The sequence below is a fragment of the Pseudonaja textilis genome, chromosome 1, assembly GCF_049901715.1.
Source record: "Pseudonaja textilis isolate UNSWEBS1 chromosome 1, rPseTex1.2, whole genome shotgun sequence".
Taxonomy (NCBI): Eukaryota; Metazoa; Chordata; class Lepidosauria; order Squamata; family Elapidae; genus Pseudonaja; species Pseudonaja textilis.
Genome location: NC_141990.1, coordinates 23,735,229 through 23,758,660, shown reverse-complemented (window position 1 = coordinate 23,758,660; position 23,432 = coordinate 23,735,229). Strand labels below are relative to the sequence as shown.

Below are 23,432 nucleotides of genomic sequence, written 5' to 3'. Positions count from 1 at the left end.
GGGGGATTAGCTCAAATGGTAGAGCGCTCGCTTAGCATGCGAGAGGTAGCGGGATCGATGCCCGCATCCTCCACTTCTAATTTTGATACTGTTTAAAAGGAAGCCCCTATTCTCTCCTCGCTCGCCCCCCCCCACAAAACTCGCCTCAAGGTCTGGTGTTTTGAGGCAACGGCTTCCGCTTATTAATGGTGTAAAATCTTTTTTTAGCTTTTTACGGTCCTTCAATCCAGTTCCCAAAGGGACAACGCTTTTCGAGGACGAGGCTATGGAAAAATCAGCTCTACGGCACGCATCCGGCGCACAGAACGGGAAGGACCAGCGACTTTTCAGAAGGCAAAGCGAAGGAGGATTGCAGCCTGGGGTAACTTTTAAAATTTTTAAACCCTTGACATCTTCCTTGAGTGACCCAGGAGGTAAATCCCTCGGGGCTTGTTTCTGCTGAAGCAAAAACAAAAAACAAACTCGCTCTGCCTTTAGGACTCTCCGAGTGGAGCGGAAGACGCTCCGTTGCGTTCCTACTGTATCACACTGCGCACCTCCCAAGGAAGTCAGGTGCAACTGAGCCGCTGAGGAAAACAACCGAACGGCTTTGCTGAGGCTGCGACAGGGACGCTTTTCAACGGCCGACTGGTTTGATCAGTTTGGCTTGTCGCCCCGGCCGCTGAAATATTTTTCACTTCATTGGCATCATCTCTCACTCTGCACACCGCGGTCCCTGCGGGCTGGGAGCAGCAGAAATAACCTTCCGACACTGGTCCCGGCAAAGCCCCGCTATTTAAGCCTTCCTTGAAAGCGCCTCACAAGGCAGAGAGAAGTAAGAAGACGTACCCGTAGCCACGCCCACTCGTGAGATGGCCAATGGCCTCGGATCACCCACTTTAAAGAAAACTAATTGGCGGCGCTCCCGCCCTGTCGGCTACCATAGCAACCATGTCACCATGGAAGGGACGCGGCTAGCCAATGGTGCATCGTGTTGCTATGGAGAGGTTCAGCGGACCAATAGGGAGCTGGATTGCACCAGCTAAAGAAACATAGCCTATGATAAAAAGTGTTGTTGTTGCCTGGGCAACCGGCCGAAGGTAGGGCTGGCCTAGGCCGGTACCCCTGGCGGTGGCGACGGGAGCAGGTTAGTGGATTTGAGGGGAGAAGGGAGGAGAGTGGGGCGCGCTGGGGCGATAAGCCGCATCCGTTTTACTCTCTTTTTCTCACCTGTGTGTGTCCAATATATAAAATTAAAAAAAATAGGAGTGTATGGACCTTCCCTCCGTTGCCTCTCCATCGAAGCTTCGGTTCCGGAAAGGGGGACGGATAAAGGGGACAGTAAAATAATGGCCCTTCTGCGTCTACTTGGCTGACTTCTGACTCCATGTGGCAGACGGCCCCTACGAACGGGAAGGAAATGGAGGGGGCGTGACGCTCAGGTATCCACTGAGCCATTAGGCAAAAGATAGTAATAGCCCTACGAATTAATCTGTCTCCTCCCATTCTGATTAAAAACATGCTCAGACTTTGTTATTTTTACAGCCTTTTACTCTGCGATATCCGTTGTGTAGTTTGTTTGTTTTTTACTATAGAAACATTCTTCAGGAATGGCGTGTCCCGATATGAGCATAGCCACAGAGTGGTCAGTGCCTGGAATGCACTACCTGACTCTGTTGTTACATCCTCTAACCCCCACTCCTTTAACCTCAAACTATCTACTATTGACCTCACCCCATTCCTAAGAGGTCTGTAAGGGGCATGCGTAAGTGCACCATCGTGCCTACCGTCCCTGTCCTATTGTCCCCATTTATTCATACGTATGTCCTGTATTCTTATTCATGTTTATACTTATATCTATTATCTTGTAAGTGATTGCCAAATCAGATAAATAAAATAAAATAAATAAATAAAAATAAACAATAGCAGCCCCTCATATCTCCCAATCAAGAGTATCCAGAGTAATATTGTGCCTGGTCCACACAATTAACACTATGGGTTGGTGCAAGGAGGGAACTGAGCTTTGATACTACAAAACTACAGGATAATGTATTGCATACTATGTTGTATGAAATCAAGTTAAACATACTTCAGCAGGTGTGACTTAGCCTGGCTGGGGTACTGGATCAGCAATTCTTGTACTTTTAATTTTGTGCATTTGAATAGGATAGGTTAGGATAGGATTCTTTATTGGCCAAGTGTGATTGGACACACAAGGAATTTATCAGTTTTTTAATAAAATTGTTGCTTAATTTTATACCTGCATTTCATTTGAAAGCTTAAGGTGTACATGTAGCATTTCTCCCTTTTAATTCCAACACTACCATCACCCCCAGCAACCTAGTGAGATTGGGCTCAAAAATTGTGATTGTCCCAAATGTGTCCTCCCAAGTGCCAGTCCAACCTTTTCATCACTACATTCTACTGGCTCTGTGAAAGAGTGAGAAAAATGTCTTAAGAACATTTTCTTAAACTACCACATTCCCCTTATTTGCTTTTTTTGTAAAGTAAAAAACCGCAAATATTGCAAACTTCTCTAAATATACTTACTTCAGTTTGATAGGTTTGTGTTGCCCTTTACTCCAAATGTGCCAAATATCAATCTAGGCATGATATTTCTGTAGTTATTATAATTTAGGTATTTCTTGAATTCTCCAGACCAAAGCCCTCTTCACAAATAACGTTGAATTTAAAGCTAGCACTGTATAAAGGGATCTGGAACCTGACAGCCAGTTAAATCAAGTAGTATAACTTGCATCAATTTGATCCGTGCTGCTTGTGGACAGCTATGTCTCAAGTAGGATATCCTCTTTGATAAATGACTGCAGACATTTCGATGATATTCAAGCTGCTGAAATCCGGCAGATTTGGGTACTTTCAGTACTGGGCTTGGCAAAAATGATGTTGGTAGTCTGAATTGAATGAGAAATTGTTAAATGTTTCCACATGAAGGAATTTGAATTATATTCTTATAGGAAGTTCAGAATATAAGTTTGGTGATCCAGTAGTTTGTTTTTATAAACTTGGGCTCAGTTGGTATTGACTGAAAAGTTTTTGCATGTGTGTTCTTATCAGTGTGATATGATTAGGTAAAGGTAAAGAGGAATTTTAAGTAAAAATGTGGTCATTCCATTTTGTTCTTTAGGAAGTACTTCAGACATCATATTGTAGGAGAATGAAACCACTCTGGTCACCGGGATTACGATGGAAATACGCTGTGGTGGCCTATTGTTCAGCTCCAAATTTGACTCTGGTAATTTGGCTAATGTTGAGAAGGTGGAACACCAGGAAGGTGATGGTGACAACAGCTTGAATGGCAGTGGCAGCATCAATACTTCTTCTGCCTCAATGGTGTTTGGCAACTCCCTCCCCTCTGCAGACTATGAATTCAATGTGTGGACCAAGCCAGATTGTGGTGACACAGAATATGAAAATGGGAACAGGTAAAAGGAGCATTGAAACCACATCCATTTTTCTATTATATCTACTGATTATAGGAATGGATCTGTTGAGGAAGCCATTCCTAACACTTTTTATCGCACAAGCTTTCTGTCCTTTTCCATTTCTTAATAGTGGAGTTGTACCTATTATCTAAGATCATTACTTTAGAAGCCTATTCTGAACAGAAACCAGAAGTTATAACTTTTAATTTGATTTATATATTAATAAATATAGTTATGCACAGAGACACACATATGTACATGCATATATTATACGTATATACATACAGTATAACAAAATCTTACTTCAAGGGTGTCATAATTTAAAATAGGCATAGAAAAATACCAGAGAAAAGGAAAATACAGGTTGTTAGACGGGAAAAGTATATGACTTTCAGTTGGATATACTGTACTTTATTCTTTAAACGGAAAAGGAATGGAGGTCATCTGTGAAAAGGACAGTTCCCAATTCCAAGTGTGCCTGATCTTTCTGGGAAGAAATGCAATTTCTGGGATCTGAAATGTAAATGATGGGTGCTGTTGTCTAACTCTTCTTTGTCTTTCCCCTGTCTTCTTTCTTCCCCAGATCCTGGTTTTATTTTAGCGTGAGGGGAGGAATGCCTGGCAAGTTAATCAAGATTCATATTGTGAATATGAATAAGCAGACCAAACTTTATTCCCAGGGAATGACACCTTTAGTCAAGACAGTACCTGCCAAACCCCGTTGGGAACGCATTCGTGAGCGACCTGCCTATGAGGTATCTGCATAACATGTATTTTGAGGAAAGATGTGCTGAGGTTGGGCTTATATGTACTATTGTATCCTCTTAGCCTCCAGAAACAACATACGACATGAACCTGACTTACTTAAATATGGGAGTGGATGAAAAAGTGAATTTATTTGAACCAACTTTGGGCTTCATAAAAGAGGAATAGCAAAGGTAGTATCTAATCATCAGAAAGGGGAGCCTTGAGTGCTGATTAAGAGGTCCTGATATTATCTGCTTTGTGTTTCTATTGGACTGTTTCTTCCATGTTTCGAAAAGTTGGAATATACTAAATTTATTCTCTCCTCTTCCGTCTCCAGGATCCAATATCAGCTTGGTTTAATTTCAGGCTGTTTGGCTGAGTCACAGATGCATGCATATATGATTCTTCTTACTACTTAACAATATAAGAAAATGCATGTGTGCTTACACTGCAGGATCCAATCTGGGTCAGTCACTGGGAGCAGAGGTTTAGTCTTCTGAGCTTTCAGACTCATGCTGGACCCCATCCGCAGGGAATTTCTTCTTCATCAGAATGTGTGCTTTGGACTTTCCTATGCATAGAATTTATGTGGTACCTAGTTGCGTGTAGCCAGCAATAGCAGAGTCGAATCTATCATCTGAGATCCTTTAGTTTAGAAGCCTATTCTGATCATTACTTTAGAAGCCACACATAATCAGGCACTACATAAATACTATACATAGAATAGCCCAAAGCACATATTCTGATGAGAGAGACGTTCCGTGAGGATGGACTCCAGCATGAATCCAAAAGCTCAAAAGACTAAATCTCTGGTCCCAGTGATCAACTCAGATTGGATCCTGCAACATTATGCTGGGACATGAACATTTGCCTTCATTCATGTGCTCACACTGCCCAAAAGAATAAATAATTTAGTCTACATATCACAGTTTTTCTAGATTATTATTTTAACATCATGGGGCAAACAATATTTTAGGCTTATTTGCCTAACATATCATAATAGGTGGGTTGCGTTGTGACAGTAAAGATGATAAAGGCAGTGATATATCTGGCAGAGCTGAACATCTGATCCAGGTAATACTAAAAAAACTAAGGATCTTGTGCAAACCAGAATTGCAGCAGGCTGGGAAGAACATTGTGTCTATTTGTGTCCTAAATTGTCTGTAATGCTTCAACCTATGTTGGAAGTCACTCTTGGGCATTTTAACTCTTGCAGATGGCGGAGACTCAGTTTGTCCTATCTTTTGTACACCGATTCCTGGATTGTCGAGGAGCCACCACATACTTTGCCTTCTGCTATCCTTTCTCATACACAGAATGCCAGGACATGCTGACACAGTTGGATGCCCACTTTGCAGAGTGCAGACATCTCTCTCCTAGCAGGTAATTTCTAGTTTTGATACACTGCTACCATTCCCTTCCTATCCTGTAGAATCAGCTAGGAGAAATACTCTGTATATTAAGCATATATACAAATGGTTGTTTACCTGGAGTTACCTGTGTAAACAACAAGGAGGAAGGAACCATTTGGGAACAGAATGGGTAACATTGTTCTGTTCAGACTGGGTCTTGGTGACATTCAAGTCTTCCTCTGTAATAGTGCTAGAGCTTGATCACCAAGCTTAGGTTTGAGGATGGTGGAGCAAACTTTTCCACCTCATATTTATGTACTGTTGTGGGTTTCTAGTATGCATAAAAATGGATCCCCAAGCAAAAGAGCCAAGAGTTGTTATAGACTCTACTTTAGGTGTTACATCAGTTATTCATATCTCTTAGATTGTGTGTGAAGGCAGTTCTAACGATGTTTATCAATTGAATAAACAACTAGATACCGAATGCTTTTTTCTATTTCCTTTCCATTAGAACAAAATAAGTCTATTACAGTAATTCTAACCAAAGGTGTCTCCAGTTTGGTGTTAGATACAGTGAGTGGGAATGTTCCAAATGGTTTGAGACTGATTTTTCCAGTCCTATGGGAGTTGCTAAGGGTTTAATATGGCATCTTATTTATGCAAAAGCATCTCATGGCTTGGATCATCAGTATTAAAAGTCCTAGTTATTATAAAAGCCAGTTATAGAAGCAGGGCCATCTCTTCTCTATGTAGAGTGTGTGTCCCATAGAGTGTGGCAGTAGTGTTATTATTTATTCCTTTTATTATTCTCTACTTCCCCCTTTTATTGTTGTTGTTATTATTATCATTGTTTTTAATTGTCTCTTTTTATTAAACATGAAATTCAGTCAACTGAACATTTAAAAATGTATCACAAATACCAGTGATTGGTGCTAATGCGGGTTGTTACCAGCGTCCTAGGTATCAACCAAGCATCTAACCATTATTATTATTATTATTATTATTATTATTATTATTATTATTATTATTATTTGCCTTGTAAGTACACAAAGTGCATCTGTATCAGAGACAACGTCCTTGTGTATCTGATCACACTTGGCCAATAAAGCATTCAATTCAATTCAAATTAAATACAATACAGATTCTAGTCAGAAATGAAGCTTTACTACAGAAAAGGTATGGAGAACAGATATCAGCTGCATACAAAGAACAATACCTCCAGCTAAATCATTTAAAAAGCTAGTAGTTGAATTTGTACATACTAAACTTATTTCATTTTAATCTGTTTATTGCTATTGTAGTCCATTTAGTTCAGTGTGTCAGTTTATCCCAGAAATCCCCAAAATGGGTTAACTTAGTGACCAAGTAAAATGTGTTGTGAGAGCCCAGCCCCAAAATATTCATGCCCTTGGTGGAAGAAGCCCCTTCTTAGAACATCCTCTTTCTTATTGGACAGAATGGGTGTTCTGCTATTCATTGGGTTTTCTCCCATCTTTGTACCAAGGAATGTTTTACAAATTTACAACTTTTTCTCAAAGAGTTCCATTTGGTCCCTTCTCTTTTTCTTGGCATTAAAACATATTCATTTCAAAACATTTTGCTGGAGGAGTTTTACTCTTCTGTGTTTCATCTGCATTACTTTCTACTGTGATCATTTCCCCCTCTGCCGCCTGTTACATTAAAATAGTTTTATTATAATTTACTGCTTTGTTTTTTGTAGGATAATGTGGATACTATTAAGTAAAGAATAGGTATAAATGTTTTAAAGTAAATACATGACAATCAGGAATTTTTCTGGAGCATGATGAGATTGTGTTCTTATTGGTTACTTAATCATTATTGTCTCCTATTGTTGAAAGTACTTGCAGCTATGGCAATGATAAAAAAGCAAAAATAGCTCTTTCAGAGTCCAATTAAAAATCTCTGTGATCCTACACTGGTTCTCTGACAAGGGGGATAAAGAAAATGAAATATCTAAATGGAAAGAAATTCCTCACCATATTAACCTTATTCTTTCCAACACATTTTCATAAAAGTCTTGCCTTTTTCTTATTTCTCTGTCTCTTTGGAAACAACTGGGCTTGTTTATTCAAAGAAGCTGGGATGATGAAATTGAATTAATAAAGAGGACTTGGCTGGGGGAATGGTCTGGAGAAGTGGAAAAGAAAAACTTAGCTAGACCCTTCTTTGCCCATCTAAACTAGTGTCCAACATTATGGCACAATTAGTCGGAGGGCAGGCGCAGACTCTAGAAAAGCTGAGGGGAAGCCGCGCTCCACCACCCACAGAGCAAGAAAGTACTCTAGAGGAGGACGTGGAAAAGGGAAAAAGGAGGCGGCCCCACCCAGGGATACACCGTAAGTGACTGCTTTGATTCCCTTGCCAGGCCTAGGTGATCTCAAGTGGGAGGTAGCTGATGGGCAAGGTTTTTCATCGGGCCCCCAGGAAGCTTTTGTGAAAAAAATTGATATGCTTTGAGAGAACTTTTCAAGATCTAAACGGCCAGTTTCCCCCTCTCTCATCTCTTCTAGAAATAAGCTTATCTCAAAATGAGGGCCCATCGAAAGGCTGAGGCTACCAGAAAGTTCCTCTGGCCTTCTACTTCATGTCAGTTTTCAGGACACCCAGTAGAAGAGTGCGGGAATGGCTCTTTATTGCAAAAGGATAATAAGTTGGCCCAGATAGCTAAAATAGCTCCACTTGAGTGTTGGAATGATTCTTGAATCAAAGTCCAACAGAAAAACGGACAAAGATGAGGAATGAAAATTGGCAATAGAGAGAATTCTCAAGAAGTCCCTTCCTCTCTCTTCCAATGTAAAATCCTTAAAAGAAGATTATTGGGTGGGGGGGGGGGGCTTTTGTGAAGTTCTTTTGGGGGAGGAGGCAGAAGCCAGTATGAGGATCCTTTGACAGAACAAAAGGGTGGTGCTCTTGGAGTAAATTAGAAACCATACTACACTGAAACGGCCTTCCTATTCTTTTAATCTCCAGCTATCTGGATGCCATCTATTATCATCGGGAATTGTTGTGCTATTCTCTGGATAAGCTACGTGTGGACTTGCTCACTATCACATCATGTCACGGCATGCAGGAGACGCGGGAGGCTCGACTGGAGAAGTTATTCCCAGACAAGAACACACCCCGACCACACTGTTTTGAGGGAAAGAGAGTAAGTTAGTTGATGCATGTGAGATGTAGAATATGCTGCTATAGAAGATGCTGAACTGGCTGTAATGTAATAGGTTATTCAGAAAGAGCTGTAGGTCTACAATTGCTATGGATGAGATAGGAAGGCAATTGTGACTGCCCATCCCTCATTTCAGTGGGGAATAAATCACCAAGTGTCTTCTGGTATTAACAGCTTTGTCTACATCAATCAAGATATTGTAACCCCCTTAGTTTGCTTCCTCATGTTATTGCTCTTCCTCTATGATTTCATCTGATTTTTTTCTGATTTTTCATATTTCACATTGCTTTTTTCTGCTCTAATTGCCTCTTATTGAAAAAATCTTAGTAATTATTTATTTCTCTTTTGTTTCTCTTTCATATTCTTCGTTCTTCTGGTGGTCTGAGAGTTTCTATTTGTTTTTAGCAATGCCTGTTTTTGAAAACTTCATCCTTCTCAAATGATTTTCCCAATAACTTTAGGGTTCAAATATTTCCTTTTGCTTCTCTCTTCTTTTCTATTTGTATCTTAGGGTGATCCTGAAGATAGGAGTTCTTTTTATTTTCTGTGCTGTGACACTTAACAACAAGGCAGTACTGTATACTGCTATAATAAGTATGATGTCAAATAAATGGGAAACAAAAATATTTTCAGGGCTTGTGGTCTTTAAGGAAAGCTAGAAAGCTTTCAGTTTTGAAAAAATCACTAATACTTTTCCATTTCTCCTCTTCCTGACCCTCTCACCCTGTGGTAGGTATTCTTTCTGAGCAGCAGAGTACATCCTGGGGAAACACCCTCTAGCTTTGTGTTCAATGGATTCCTGGAATTCATACTGAGAGAGGAGGATCCTCGGGCCCAAATGCTGCGTCGTATGTTTGTCTTTAAGCTCATCCCTATGCTAAATCCAGATGGAGTGATGCGAGGACACTATCGGTAAATATCCTGCAGACATTTAGGCTTTGGAGAATGGCTCTGGGACAGGAAAAAGCTCTGGTTCCTTGTGGCTGATTGTAATCTATCCACATTTAGTTTCTACAGCAGATTACTATTGCTTGGAGGTTGAGAAAGAGCAACAGGCTTAGGCCAATAGGTATGGAGGGAGAGTAGATCATTTTTTTTCCTCCTTGCCCTCCTCCAGTTATAAGGGAATCGTAGTAGATTAAGATCTAAGACTTCTAAATGTTCATATGAGATCATTGAGTTTATCAACCTGTTCTGCTCTCAAAACAACAGCCAGTCCAAATCTCTTGAGTCTGTGAGGCTGCCTAGCCACTGTTCATTAGAACACAAAACATTGACTAGGATAGTTTGATGGTCAGCAATGTCTGTTCTGTTTCACAAATACATTATAATTGCCTGCTAGCTCCATATGTGGAGGGGACAAGGGCTGCTTAATCTAGGATAAAAAATTAAGTGAGCAGTCTATAAAAAATGTGAGACCTGGCAACATTGGCTATATATTATGCACAAGACAATAGTTGCATTTTCCCTTCCTTCACAAGTGGAGGAATGTCTCAATTTGTTTGCCACCTTGAGTTATTTGTAAAAATAATAAAAGAAGGAAATACATACATACATACATACATACATACATACATACATACATACATTTGTGTAGCTGTGTTAAAGATCCAGTCCCATTCATCATGATTTATTTTGCTTTCCACAGGACAGACGCTCGAGGAGTTAATTTGAATCGTCAGTATTTGAACCCTGATGCAGAGCTACATCCTCCTGTGTATGGGGCCAAGGCTGTCATGCTCTATCACCATGTTCACAGCCGGATGCAGCCTGGTTCTCCTGATTGGCGAACCTATGTCCCTCCCCTCAACACAAAAATAGCCAATCACCGTTGTACCCGCAAATGTTCTCATAGCGAAGATATCCCTCTTTCTGAGCTGGAGAAAACAAACAACATTCGCAACTGTTCCAGAGATTCCTGCATCACCTCATCTCAGGACCTTGAGGCTTCAGAGGTACCAGGAAGCAATGATGTCTGGATCCTCTCAAAAGAACTCTTATCTGAACACTGTGAGAATGATGTTGAGAATCCTCCACCACCAGCCCCAGAAACCATCCCACCTCAACAGAGTGGTCTGGCTTACTATGTTGATCTGCACGGACATGCCTCTAAGCGTGGCTGTTTCATGTATGGGAACAACATTTCTGATGAGAACTGCCAGGTGAGACTTATTTGGCCCCTCCAGCAACGCCCTGGACAACACAGGCAAAATTGGGCTTGTATAATCCCAAAGGCCAGGGCAGAAGGGATTAGAGGCAGATAAAATAGTCCCATATTTGCTCCTCTGAGATGAGTTGAAACTTACTTAAGGATGTTACAGATAGAGATGAAGTGGCTTCAGGGACAAAACAAAGGGGATGTTTTTATGTATGCTTCTTGCTTTTCTCTCTGCTTAACTTATTTGTAGGACTGGGTTTGGAAGGTTACAAAAGACTCAAGTGAGATTCTCTGGCTAAAGTGCTAAATATTTTGTTCAGGTGCCTTTCAGACCAAAAGATGATGTCAAGTTTCTATGTGTGTTGTTTTCTTTTATAACTTCCATGCTGATGATGATGTTTGACCATGGTAGACAGTCTCCTCAGCATTTCATGTACTGTGTTTGTTCTGTTTAATTGTTAAACCTAATCACCAAGAATTGCTTTCTCCAGTAGGCTGAATCTCTTTATTACTGTTTTCAATTAGTTTGGCTAGATTGTTGCTTCCCAGCCAGTGTCTCTGACAAGAAGCAAAACTGCCTGTTTCTATAGCATGTCGAAATAGGAAGAGCTTTGAGTCTCCAGTTTCTTAATTGCTTTTACAGGTTGAAAATATGCTGTTTCCTAAGCTCATCTCCTTGAACTCTGCTCATTTTGATTTCACGGGGTGCAACTTTTCAGAGAAGAATATGTATGCTAAAGACAAGCGGGATGGACAATCAAAAGAGGGTAGTGGACGTGTGGCCATTTACAAGGCCTCAGGCATCATTCACAGGTATGTGCTTCAATGAGATACTGCTTCATGATCACAACCGTTGGTTCTGTAGGTCTGTTCCTTTTCTCCCACCTCCAATATCTACAAAGTTCCTGCCACCTTAAGAATCTGGTAGATCAAATTGAAGCCAGAGAGAAGAAATTCCCACAAGTGGAGTAACTGTTGAGAAGAAGCTTATTAGGGAATCCTGGCAGCATATGTAATAACTCTAGTACCATGGAGTACCAACTATTTACCAGTGCTAAATAGTTGGCCTTCAGAGGAAAGCTACGAGTTGCATGAACACTTGGCTTTGTATAAAACATAAGTTCTGACTAATAAAATGACAGGAATCCATATTTGAGCAGAGGCATATGTTATTGTTTAGGATGATACAACTTGATCCTTTTGGTGCTACCAACATATCTCTTTTTCATCTAGGAATAACAAGGGTCTTTTCATTAGCATTTTGGTTGTTACAATCATTTCAAACTTGGTAACTTTAATACTTCAACTCTCAGAATTCTCAGCCAGGCTCCTTAAAAGTTTCCTGTAAAAGAGTGTTATATAATAGGTTGCTGCCAGTTAAATTGACTTTTCCGATATATTTTAATTTGTCTATCTGGGGTGTTCTTAGTTTTTCCACCTAGGACCTCTCTTAGGCCCAGCTTTGAGAAAGCCAGAAGACAGAGAATTTAACAAATCAGTGCTACGTGCAAGTGGTAGCTATACAGCATTGTGATCTGCAGATGAGAAAGGTTAAAGAAAATTTCTGGGTTGTTTTTAAGTTAGTGAAGCCAAATATTTACCGTAGTTATAAAAAAGAAGCTTACCGGGAAAAGAGGAATACAGAAAAAGAAGGTTAAGCAACAACCATGGGAACACTCAGTCTAGCTCAGGGGTGTCAAACTTGCATCATATCATCATCATGTGATGTGACTTTTTTCCCCTTTGGGGATGGGCGTGGCCTGCACGTAACGCATCCGGATTGTGGGCCACGAGTTTGACACCCCTGATCTAGCTGAATTAACCACTAATAATTACCTACCCAAATCAGAGCTTGGATTTCAGCATTGATTAAAATTCACTGCAAAGAGAACAGTTGAAGAAAAACCACTGGGGCCCCTTAAAGGTCTTTGCCTTTTCCTCCTATTGCTTGAATGCTACTTCAAGTGTATGGAAGATACGATACAGAGAATAAAACAAAGTTGGCTTCTTTGGGGAATCTCAAAATTGGAAGAGATTGCAAAGATCATTCAGTTCAATCCATTGTTCTGTGCAGAGAAAAGGAGGCTTTAGCTAATCAGAGCAAGCAGAATGTTCCATTTCTGATGTCAAGAGTCTTTAACAGTAAACCATAATATTATTTGGTGCCTGAATCTATCTTTTTACCAATGCATAGTTGAATAAAAACACCAGCTATATTTTTGGCCAATCATGCTATTGATGAAAAGGTCTCTATGGGAACCTCTTTTGGGAGAAAAAAATTATGAATTCAGTGTATTAAAACATTTCATCATGAAGTTACCTATCAGAGGTTAACAGAATGTGTCATATTAGTTCATAATTTGCATTAACATTGGTAACCTTTTCATTTGTTTCCCAGTTACACATTGGAATGCAATTACAACACAGGAAGATCAGTCAATACTGTTCCAGCAGCATGTCACGATAATGGGCGGGCAACGCCTCCTCCTCTCCCAACATTCCCATCCAAATACACTGTGGAGCTGTTTGAGCAGGTATCTCAGGCGACCCCAACCCCCACCCCAGATTCATTGTCAGATTAAGTCACCATGTTCCAGGATGTGTGGAAGAGTAGTCTACACTCCTATACTAGGAAACATCCTCTTATCCAGGGAGAAGTAGAATTAGTATTTGCAAAGAGCCTTCAGGACTATTTATTTAGTCTATATGCAAGGGGGTGTGATATCCTCACTCTTATCTTGCTCAAACCCTAAACAAATGGACAACTCCTCATACCATGATTAATTCAGAAGAAAGCATTCGTAGCCTTTGGATTATGGGGCTATAAAGTTGGCCAAATGGCAAATTCTTACGTGGCAAAAGCATTAGAAGTTTCCCAGCATTTCAGGGAGCTGTGCCGAGGATGTGTTTTTTAGACTTTCTTGTTCTGGCTCTTCAGATTCAGGAATAAGTGCCTACTTAGATACTGTTCTTTCTTGGATGCCAACAAATTGCACATCACAGACTGAAAATTAGCGCCACATGAAAAATCATTTATCTGGCAGGCCTTGATCATCCTAAACTCATTGTGAGATCTCCTTGAATGCTGGCAGGGGATGGAACTTTGCTCAGATGCTGTTGTAAAATGCAAATGATTTATTTTGATTTACTGCTGCTGCAAAATGTAAAGTGATTTACTTTGGTGGTATCCATTCTCAGGCAAGCATAACAATGGCTCAGCAGTTAAAGACACTGATCTTGTCAGCTGGAAACCTGACAGTCCAGGTTCGAGACCTCTAAGTGCCACGTGACATTACTTGCCCCAGCTCCTGCCCACCTTGTAGTTCAAACGCATGCAGATGCAAATAGATAAATAAGTACCACTTTGGTGAGAAGATAACAGCATTCCATGCATTTCCCCATATAGTCATGCTGGCCACATGGCTATGGAAATGTCTTCAGACAATGCTAGCTACTTCAGCTGAGAGATGAGCATTGCCCTCTAGAGTCAGACATGACTGGAAAGGGGAAACCCTTACCTTTACCTTAAATTTGGGGAAATTGAGCAATGTCATGCCTTTATCAAGTGGCAAGCTGATTTACAGTGGACAGCACAGGGATCATGCTGTATCTGTTAAAATGTTCTACCCAACATTCTGGGTCTTTTCTCCCAAGTTTCTGCTTTTGTGTATTCTCTGAAACATAAAAGCCAAACATGCAGTACACAAAAAGAAATTTGGAATCATGGAATTGGGACACAAATTGGCACACAAAGAACCTGCTAAGTTGGAGATTGGCTGGCCTTATTTTCAACCTAATTGATGCCAGTGACAGGAAGCCTCAGTATTGTTTTCTCTTCTTAGCTCGTTGATCAACATGATATAAGTATAGGAAGCACATCTGATTACCATGTTTGAGGCCTTTGATAAAGCTCATCACCCTTTATTTATAGGGGTATACTTAACAATTGTTTATAGTGGGGGGGCTTTCTGGTTTATTTTTGTTGAATCCTGCGCTAGATTTAAAAAGAAGCAGAAACACATGAATAAGGCATGAATTTTAACAATCTACTGCCATCCTCCATATACAGGTTGGAAGGGCTTTAGCAATCGCAGCACTGGATATGGCAGAATGCAACCCCTGGCCTCGGATTGTCCTCTCTGAACACAGTTGCCTTAGCAATCTGCGTGCCTGGATGCTGAAACACGTGCGCAGCATGAGAGGAGTGACAGCCTACCCCAAGAGGAAGGGTACCAAAACCCCACCCAAGGGGGGCAAGTACGTGACCAGATGGGGATGTAGGTTCAATGAAAAAAGTAAAGCTCATAGGAAATTCAGCTGGGACAGACAAAGGACTTTCTGTGAGAATTCAGGATTGTTTTCCACAAATCTTTCCCTGACTTTTGTCCTGACTGCCGCAGTCTCTTCATTTGCAGCTTTGCTGCACAGAAAGTATATCTGCCTGCATAAAATACCTGCATCCTGGAGGGTTATTATACCCTTCCCTAATAATAGTCCCTATTATTAGGACTAATAATAGCATCCTTTTACCTGTAGATTATTTTGTCACAAAAGTTTTTTTTTAAATAATCTTTGAGAGAAGAGGTGTTTGTGGTTTTTGAAATTGCACATATTACCTTGCAGTTCTGATACTTATGGCTGAAAGAGAATAGAAGAAAGGCTAATATTCTAGAAAGGGGACCTGAAAAAGTTAAACGATAAACCTAAAATCGTCACTGTTTGATATTCTGTTTGGAAGAATGCCTCCTCCTCTAACTTAAGGATAATTCCATTCAGATTTCAGAGAAAAGAGCCTAAGAACAAAGAAATGGTATTTTGTTCTAGTGCTATTTTCTCTTATATTGTTTTAGGAAAGGATTATATGTGATCTTTGTTATTTTCTTCTAATATGTACACTGGAGAGAACACTGCAGTACAGTTTTTAGCAATAAATTTAATGGAACTACATTTAAGAAACACAGCAAATTTATCCTATGTTAACAGATATGCTGCTTTGAATTTTGTATCTGATTCCTTCTGACTCCTGGTGATTGCCTGGACAAGTCCCTGAACTTTATTGGCAATACTTTTTGGAAGTGGTTTGCCCTCACCTTCTTAGGACTGAAATTGAGTGACCACCCCAATTGCATAGCTAGCTTTGGACCTAAGGGGGACTAGAATCCAGTCTCCCAGTTTCTAGCCTGGTATCTATAACCACACATCAAACTAGATAGTATTGTATGTTTATTTTATGTTTAGCTCTTTTTGGCCCCATTCAGTCACTCTGACTCTACCCTGAATTAAGAGATTACAGAGTTGGGGGGGAAAAGCAAGGTGATGAGCATATTTAATATTCCTTCTGCTTCCTATTTTCCCCACAGCCTATGAGATGAATTGAGCTGAGAGAATTTATGTCAATATTGTTTAGGTTTATATGTCTGATCATCTTACAACAGCTCTAGGCAGCTCATAATAAAACCATAGGAATATATAAAAACTAAAAATCAACCTCCCAGGGTGGCCCTAACAACTGCCCTTAAGCTCTTATCCCAGTGCCTGGGTTAAGAGGCAGGTTTAAAGTCCTTTCAGAAGGAAAGAAAAGAGAAAGGAGGTGAGCAGGAGAGCAATAGTTACCAGTTACAGTTTTATATGGGATCTAAGATATTGTGCTTAAGCGCCATGCAAAAGGCTTCAGAAGGACTACTTTATAATAAGGTCTATCTCAGAAGCAAAAAAAAATAGCTCTTGCAGGGGCATTGTGGAAAGACCTGCTCTGTCTCTGATTCTTTTCTGTTATATTTTCTCCCAGTGGGATTTCTGCTTCCAGCTCAGAGAATTCTCTCTGCCGAGCCAGAAGCTTCAGTAATGGTAGCGTCAATCAACAAGCTACCTCTCAGGTCAAGATCTCACCCAGCTTCACCTTCAGCTCCTCTCACACCCCTGCCTCCTCAGGGGGGTTGGGGCAGAGCCCTCGGAAAGGTGCCTCAAGGGTGCTGGCCCTTGTGCGAGGTAAGCTGCCTAACGAATCTGTGCTGGGAGCATTCAGATGGATCTGGGAATGGATGTGCTGTGGAAAGAGGCAGCCTTAAAAGAACGTTATTTCTTCTTAATTTTTGAAATAAACACGTACGAGAATCTTGCACCAGTTTCCCCTGTGTCAATCCAAGCCCCCTTTCACCTTTCACAGACTTCAGATGGCCTCTGTGATACTTGCATATAGCACTGGACAGAGATGTCACTTGATGAGTTGTGAACTGCTGCCTCATGAAACAGCTGCAGGACAATGGTGTTCTCTAGTAATATGTTGGGTACTTCGAAAAAGATTCTGGAGCCTCCTCTTTTCAACCTCTCATGAGATATATTCTGTTCCAACCCTTCAGGCTGCTGTTGTGTATTAATTGATTTCACTCTACTGAGAAGCTTTAGGGTAGTGTCTATGCCAATTAATTTTGTCCCTAGTACAACTTATTAAACTAAGTTCATCGAGAGTATTTATTCATAAAGCAAGGATCTGAGTCTGAATTCTTCAGCTCTAAATCCCCACCTAATATATATAGTAAGGGGTAGCAAGCTGTATCATACTAGATGTTTACAGCCCCATTAATACGAAATCAGGTAAGATCCAATGTGACCTAGTCAGTGGATGAATACCACACTCATGATTGTTGTTTTTCTTGAGTGAAAACAAATATTTGAGTATATAAATATTATTCTACCTGGCATTGACAAACAATATAGCCATAGATAATTAGTAGTTTAGTGTATGATGTGAATCCAGAGGATGGGTTACTTTGGTAACAGTGTTGAGCATGTGTGAATTCACCATTGTGTCAGTTAAATTCTGTGTTGGTAAAGCTTAGACAGAGAGAACAAATACTCAGCAATTCTACTCTCTTGGCATCTTTACTTGCTACGGCTGCATAAAAAAAACGTCAACGTTTGTCAGGTCTTAAGGAGGAAGGAATCAGTGAATATATATAAACTTACATTTTGTGTCTCTCAGCAAATATGTCTGTATCTTCTATAACTGACTCCCTTCCCCAAGCAACACCCTGCTGACTTTATAATGGAGGGTGAAGATGGTCCACAGACTCCCCAGACTCTGCAGTACAATATAAGCACCAATCTCCGCATGTGGCGGAGGGCAGAAGAAATTGATATCCTTGCAAGGATGAAATGTCAGCTTTTCTGAAACTTGAGTTTTCCAGCAATACCTTGGGTTATTCTGTCGTGTTCCTGAAAATATCAGGACAGCCTGTCCTAATCTTGTACATTAGTCTGGGCATGTGCCCATGCACATACAAACATTGCAGCTATATTTTCCATGGGTTGTAGTAGCACTAAGTATGCAATACAGTTCTCCTTTTTGTCATAGTGTCTATAATAGGGATCCCCAATCCCAGGGCTGCAGACCGGTACCGGTCTGTGGCCTGTTAGGAATCGGTCCACTCAAGCAAAGCTTCACCTGCACATGCACGAGATCTAAGTTGCATGAAAAATCATGCCTTCCCATCGGTCCATGGAAAATTTGTCTTCCATGAAACCGGTTCCTGCTTCCACAAAGGTTGAGGACAGCTGGTCCATAGTACAACACACTCTGAAACAATGGAATTGGCCTTAGTTGAAAAGAAAGTAACAGAGTCCTCTCATCTTCCTGTGCTACTGTAGATAAGCTTCTTTCAGTGAGGGACAATGCGTAGGTAATTTCTGTAAAGGAATAAGTAGAACCTAAGGGATGGTGATACCAAGACCTTTCAGAGCTGGCATTTTGCTTGTCCCTCATCCTACTTAGAACCTCGAGTTCAGGAGAAGAGACGCCATCAGCACCAGACTTTGCTACGAGCTGCTGTGAGCAGCATCCAGGCACCCTCTCTCCCTTGTTCCACCAGAAACACCTCTCATCTCCAGCTGGCTCCCAGCCTAGGCTCCTGCTCCCTTCCAACTACTATCAACATACCAGGTTTGTATGCCCCTTTGCCTCTCCCCCTTTGCCAGAGTGCCTCTACAGCAGAAATTAAATTGACTATTGGAGTATGCCAGCAGAAGAGATGTAAGTAATGTAACAGGTCACATACTGTTGACCTGTTCCTTCTAGATGTTAGTTGCACCTATATTACCTGAGTAATTAAAGTGTAAGCATTATCTTTCTTGCAAGGTTGGTTGGGAAAAAAAGTTTACTGACACTAAGTGTAATTTGATGATGAGAGAGATTTGACATTGAAGTTGGAGCAGTGCAGACCATTCCATTTACAGAGGCCTATTCACCTTCTTCCCACTCAAGTTGTTCCAATCAAAGAAAAACATTCAGATAGAGAAGGGTGTTATTCTTGAGCAGAAGTTGCTGAATGCTGCTTTCAAATGGTTTTTCTACTTGCAATTAAACTGGAACAAACATCCCTGTGATTTTAATGGTGGGTAAAAGCAACATGATTTTAAAAAGTTCACTATATGCTGCCAGGACAGTTTTGTTTATTCAACTTACACTATGTCATTTGGAAGAAATGTAAGGCTTTCCCAAATAGGTTTTTGCTTATAGAACACAACTCAGAATGAATAATATATGTATTTAACCTCAAACAATTAAAAGTCTTGGAAGGGAAGGAAGAAGTGGAGGGGGAAAAGATTTGTTTGAGCCAAATCTGCATCAGTTCACATGGTAGCAGTAATATATAGACAAACCAAATTAGATCCAATCGGTGATGGAGGTGTGATAAGCTATATCAAAGACTCAACAATTTGAGAAAAAGAAACAAGCAAATCATCCATGAGCCTCTGCATTTTAAAATACAACACTGAACTTCTGAATTTATTCTGGTTTAACTGAAAATAAGATTTATTCAAATCTGTTTCTATCTTCAACCTTTCTAAGGATTCTATCCAGAAATTGATTTTTTTTTTTACTGCTAAGAAAGATACAGCATCTCTCCCAATTTCTTGACTCCATATGTATAGGCATTAATCATTACATTTAAAAAATATTGATAGTACTTTATTTGCAGATAAATCTAAAATCATCAAATTTGACACCTGAATAGGAAGGATTAAACATGAGAAATCCAATATCCAGCCAAAAATTTTATATATTTTTCTTTGTAATATTCATTGGCCATATTTGTATGATATTTTCCGACAACTTAAACTAATTTATTCAGTTTGCTCATTTTTTTGTTCAACACATCAAATTATAAACTAATTATATAAGCAAAAATTACATAAAATGCCAGGTTAAATAGCATCTTACTAGTTTGCAGTTCCATGGTGAACTAATGTGTCAGAAGTGAGCAGCTGTCCTGATTTCAGCAGTCTCTATGAAAACTCATCACAATCTCTTTGGATCTTGACTGAAGTCTCTGCCTCAAACTATAACAGCCAACCCAATATTATCCTGAGGGATCTGATATAACAAATCTCCAAGTTTCTGATAGGGATATCATTCCATCATTGTTAAATATGATGGATCTCAATGCTCCAAACACGCCAAACAGAAGCAAAATCTGCTGGAGTTTTGGTATTAGTATTGCTTTTTCTGCAACTGATTGCCAATCAAATCACAACTAAGTAGTAGTCTGGGGAGTTCAGTGTAAGCTTGTGTTACCTCCCTCATTTACCTTTTCTCATTGATCATGCAGGACCCAGCTGCAACAGCCTACATAAAACTGCTAAGGCTAGCACTGAGCATGTCCCTGAGAAGCTGAAGCCTCCACCTTGTGGCCTAGCTTTGCTACAGGTAAAGGGCAGTGATTACATTGATACACAAAGCTTGACTGTCATGGGTAAATACCATCGCCCTGGGCTGCTTAGTCTAGGGCTTTCCTTGCATTAGAGATCAATCACTGGGCTGTTATTTGTCTGACTTTACCAAACTTTAAAAACACCCCTCTAGCACAGTGATTTCGTATCAATATCAGCTGTACCAATACTATGGTAGCATTGGACATACACGGGCTTTACATACAATCCTTGTCTTGCCGATAATATCCCAACTGGATTTTCTTTCTCCATGCAGAACTTTTCAAGACGGTTGAACAATCAAAAACTATCAGAAACTACTAGGTAATAGCAACTTAGAAGGTAACAAGTAGTAGTTTTATAAACTGGGGTGGAAAGATCTGCACGATTTCCCCCTTTTGTGCCTACCAACATGGAAGGACCAGGTTTGGAAGAGTTTCATATTAGTCATCTGTAAACAAGAAAGGTAACACCATTCTAGAAATTGTACTTATTCTTTAAGTGCTGTCCAGCATTCTCTTAGGATTCCCAAGGTTCTCTGTTACTGGCTGACTATGATGCACAACTTCCAAACCAAGTATTTTCCTTGCAGTCTAGATATACTGATGCCTCGGCCGAGCCGGATCCCCATACGCAGGAGACCAGTAGGACAAACCCAGCACTTACTCAGATTTCATAGCTGCAGTGATGACTCTTCCCTCAAGGTATGGAAATATGCAGCCCCAGAGATACCAGCACAAAGTTCCTTGCCAGGTAGGTTCTTGCAGGGCATTCTGTATGGTTACCAAGGCTGCTGTTTGTCCTTTTTTGGACAGTCCCTCCGATTTTCCATACTAGATAGTGGCAGCAGATACAACCTTGTTTCTCTTCCTACAGAATTTCAACTGGAAATGCCAGTAATGAGTCCAAGGGAAGAATCACTTTTTCTGTGCCCTCCCAAAGTTTTGCTGGACGAGGTATGGGGAGGAGGGAGCTCTGCAAAGCCAGCTGCTGCTGCATCCCTTACCTGCAGCCGCTGCCATCCCCTTGAACCCTTGTCTTGTAGACAGAAGAAGAAGAAGCAACGCCTTTACCGTTGTATAGGCAGTAGCCACCCTCCTTATTGAAACTTTGGGGCAGCATAGCTGCAGTTGACATCATTAGTCCTCTGAGCCAGCTCTCTCTGTTGCAGCATCTCCCTGGGCGACCAGATTCCCCCCAACTCACCTACCGCAAGATCCTGTCTTTCTGCACCGAGGCCTGACTTGCCAGTGGGGGCACAACAGCTGCAGCCAATGTGCTCTAGCTCCTCAAGTGCCGCCACCCCACAGCATGCCAGCTGACTCCAATTCATCCCTTGGTGTGGAAGAAATCTCTTGAGACCCTTCTTGTTGGCACTTGATGAGTTCCAGATCCAATCACACCCCCCCTTCCTCTCCTCTCTCCTCTTTTAAACCAAAGCTGCTTTTTAGAACAGCAGCCAGTAGTTCTGATTTTGAGACTCTACCAGGAATAAGGGCCTCACATCACATCCCTTTTTTTTGTAGCCAGCTACACGAGACATTGAAGGCTTAAGGGGAAGGCTAAAGGTTTCCCAGCAATCCTCATCTAAATCTGGAAATCCATCTGTTTTTTTTGTGAAGGAGGTGCCTTTCAAAAAAGAAGCAAACCAGGCTAATTGCAAGAAGCTGGGTAGGTGTATGTATGACACATGGAAACCTTAACATGACCAGCTCCTCTTGGTCTGACTACAGCCCACAGCAGTAGCCAAGACCCTTCCTCCAATGTTATTTCCACCACTGTACATAATTGGTTACTGGGTTGGAAGCTATTTTTGAAACAAGTTTGTCTTATAACATGTTTCTATTAATAAATTTCATTTGTCAGAAAAACAAAAGAAAACTGCTTTTTGAAGTGTGCATATGTGTGTTGTGTGCGTAAGAGAGACTGATGTTTGGAATCTGCTTTGGGAAGTGATGCAAACTTAACAGGTCTCTGATACAGAAAATGTATGTGAAAGAAAGTGTATTCTCTAATCATTTATTATCTCCAGGTTTTCAACAAAACCAAGTACAGCTATAACATCTGGGCCTTCATGTGCTGATGGCTCTGCATTCTGTCAAAAGAAAAGGAGGGGTGGGTGTGAGATAATCACTGCATCTGGATCCATGGAGGGGGGGCAGAAAAGAAGGGGAGCCGAATTACCTTTTGGGGTAGGGGTCGGGAGAGGGCGGTCCAGTCATTCGCTCACTCCTGCTTCTTCGGGTTGTTGACGGCCACGTAGTGATAAAGGACGACCAGGAGGAACAGCGAGACTCCAAGCATATTGGCAAAGATGGCCAGTTGCACGTCCGTCACCATCCTGCGGGAGAAAAGCAGAGAGATTAGTCCGTCACGGCCAGCACTTTGGCCGCGGGAAGGCTCGAAGGGCCAGAAGAGACAACGGGCCCCGGGAGTCTCTCCGCGGCGGTCGCAAGTGAGCGACGTGGCAAGGCCGATTCGCCTGGGAGCCAAGTCCACCCACCTCTCGATTTGGGCAGCGACCCCACCGTCCTCCTCCTTGCTGCTGTTCCGAAGACTTCCAGTCGGCGACTTGAGGGCGCGCCGCTCTCGCCTTCCGCTCTCTAGAAAAACTGCGGCGGGAGGGAATGGAGGAACGGAACCAACCGAGTTCCGGAAGTACTGAACAGGCGCTGCTTTCTTTCGTGTCGTCGCGCACCGCCCTCGGCGCAGGGAGTCGAATTGCTCCGGGACCACGCGTGATCGGGCGCCCCCCGGCGGTTGAAAGGGAAAGCGTGGCCCCTCACGGCCATCCTGTAGGCCAGGGGTCTCCAAGCTTGGCAACTTTAAGACTTGTGGACTTCAACTCCCAGAATTCC

At 41.3% G+C, this 23,432-nt stretch overlaps 2 protein-coding genes and 1 non-coding gene across 16 annotated transcripts; 2 read left to right on the top strand and 1 right to left on the bottom strand.

Annotated features, from left to right (window-relative positions):
* TRNAA-AGC (transfer RNA alanine (anticodon AGC)) lies at positions 1 to 73 on the top strand. Its single transcript has one exon. It is a non-coding gene; the product is annotated as a tRNA-Ala (tRNA).
* A 966-nt stretch (positions 74 to 1,039) lies between these two features.
* On the top strand, positions 1,040 to 22,455 carry AGBL5 (AGBL carboxypeptidase 5). 14 transcript variants are annotated; one of them, XM_026708470.2, is made up of 18 exons: positions 1,040 to 1,126; positions 3,125 to 3,422; positions 4,006 to 4,177; positions 5,386 to 5,552; positions 7,726 to 7,878; positions 8,513 to 8,690; positions 9,442 to 9,620; positions 10,357 to 10,870; positions 11,510 to 11,679; positions 13,265 to 13,400; positions 14,936 to 15,123; positions 16,655 to 16,854; positions 18,638 to 18,805; positions 20,475 to 20,572; positions 20,852 to 20,898; positions 21,167 to 21,327; positions 21,451 to 21,530; positions 21,746 to 22,455. In XM_026708470.2, the coding sequence occupies exons 2-18, from the start codon at positions 3,184 to 3,186 to the stop codon at positions 21,815 to 21,817; spliced, it is 2,922 nt and encodes a 973-aa protein (XP_026564255.1). In that variant the 5' UTR covers positions 1,040 to 1,126; positions 3,125 to 3,183; the 3' UTR covers positions 21,818 to 22,455. The 14 variants fall into 14 exon arrangements, with proteins under 14 accessions (XP_026564255.1, XP_087784883.1, XP_026564252.1 ...); XM_087928760.1 differs by lacking the exon at positions 7,726 to 7,878 and adding an exon at positions 1,246 to 1,421 and having other exon boundaries at positions 1,077 to 1,126; XM_087928746.1 differs by lacking the exon at positions 1,040 to 1,126 and adding an exon at positions 1,246 to 1,421.
* A 119-nt stretch (positions 22,456 to 22,574) lies between these two features.
* On the bottom strand, positions 22,575 to 23,257 carry OST4 (oligosaccharyltransferase complex subunit 4, non-catalytic). Its single transcript, XM_026708472.2, has 3 exons — positions 23,078 to 23,257; positions 22,759 to 22,915; positions 22,575 to 22,669 (listed from the first exon to the last, which is right to left on the bottom strand). The coding sequence occupies exon 2, from the start codon at positions 22,912 to 22,914 to the stop codon at positions 22,801 to 22,803; it is 114 nt and encodes a 37-aa protein (XP_026564257.1). The 5' UTR covers position 22,915; positions 23,078 to 23,257; the 3' UTR covers positions 22,575 to 22,669; positions 22,759 to 22,800.
* Between the last annotated feature and the right edge of the window lie 175 nt (positions 23,258 to 23,432).

Excerpts from the sequence above, each read along its gene's own strand:
- AGBL5 (XM_026708465.2), top strand. The coding sequence starts at position 3,184 with ATGGAAATACGCTGTGGTGGCCTATTGTTCAGCTCCAAATTTGACTCT. Across the intron at positions 3,423-4,005 it reads GAATATGAAAATGGGAACAG|ATCCTGGTTTTATTTTAGCG; the intron begins GTAAAAGGAGCA and ends TTTCTTCCCCAG. Across the intron at positions 18,806-20,474 it reads AACTACTATCAACATACCAG|GACCCAGCTGCAACAGCCTA; the intron begins GTTTGTATGCCC and ends TTGATCATGCAG.
- OST4 (XM_026708472.2), bottom strand. The coding sequence starts at position 22,914 with ATGGTGACGGACGTGCAACTGGCCATCTTTGCCAATATGCTTGGAGTC.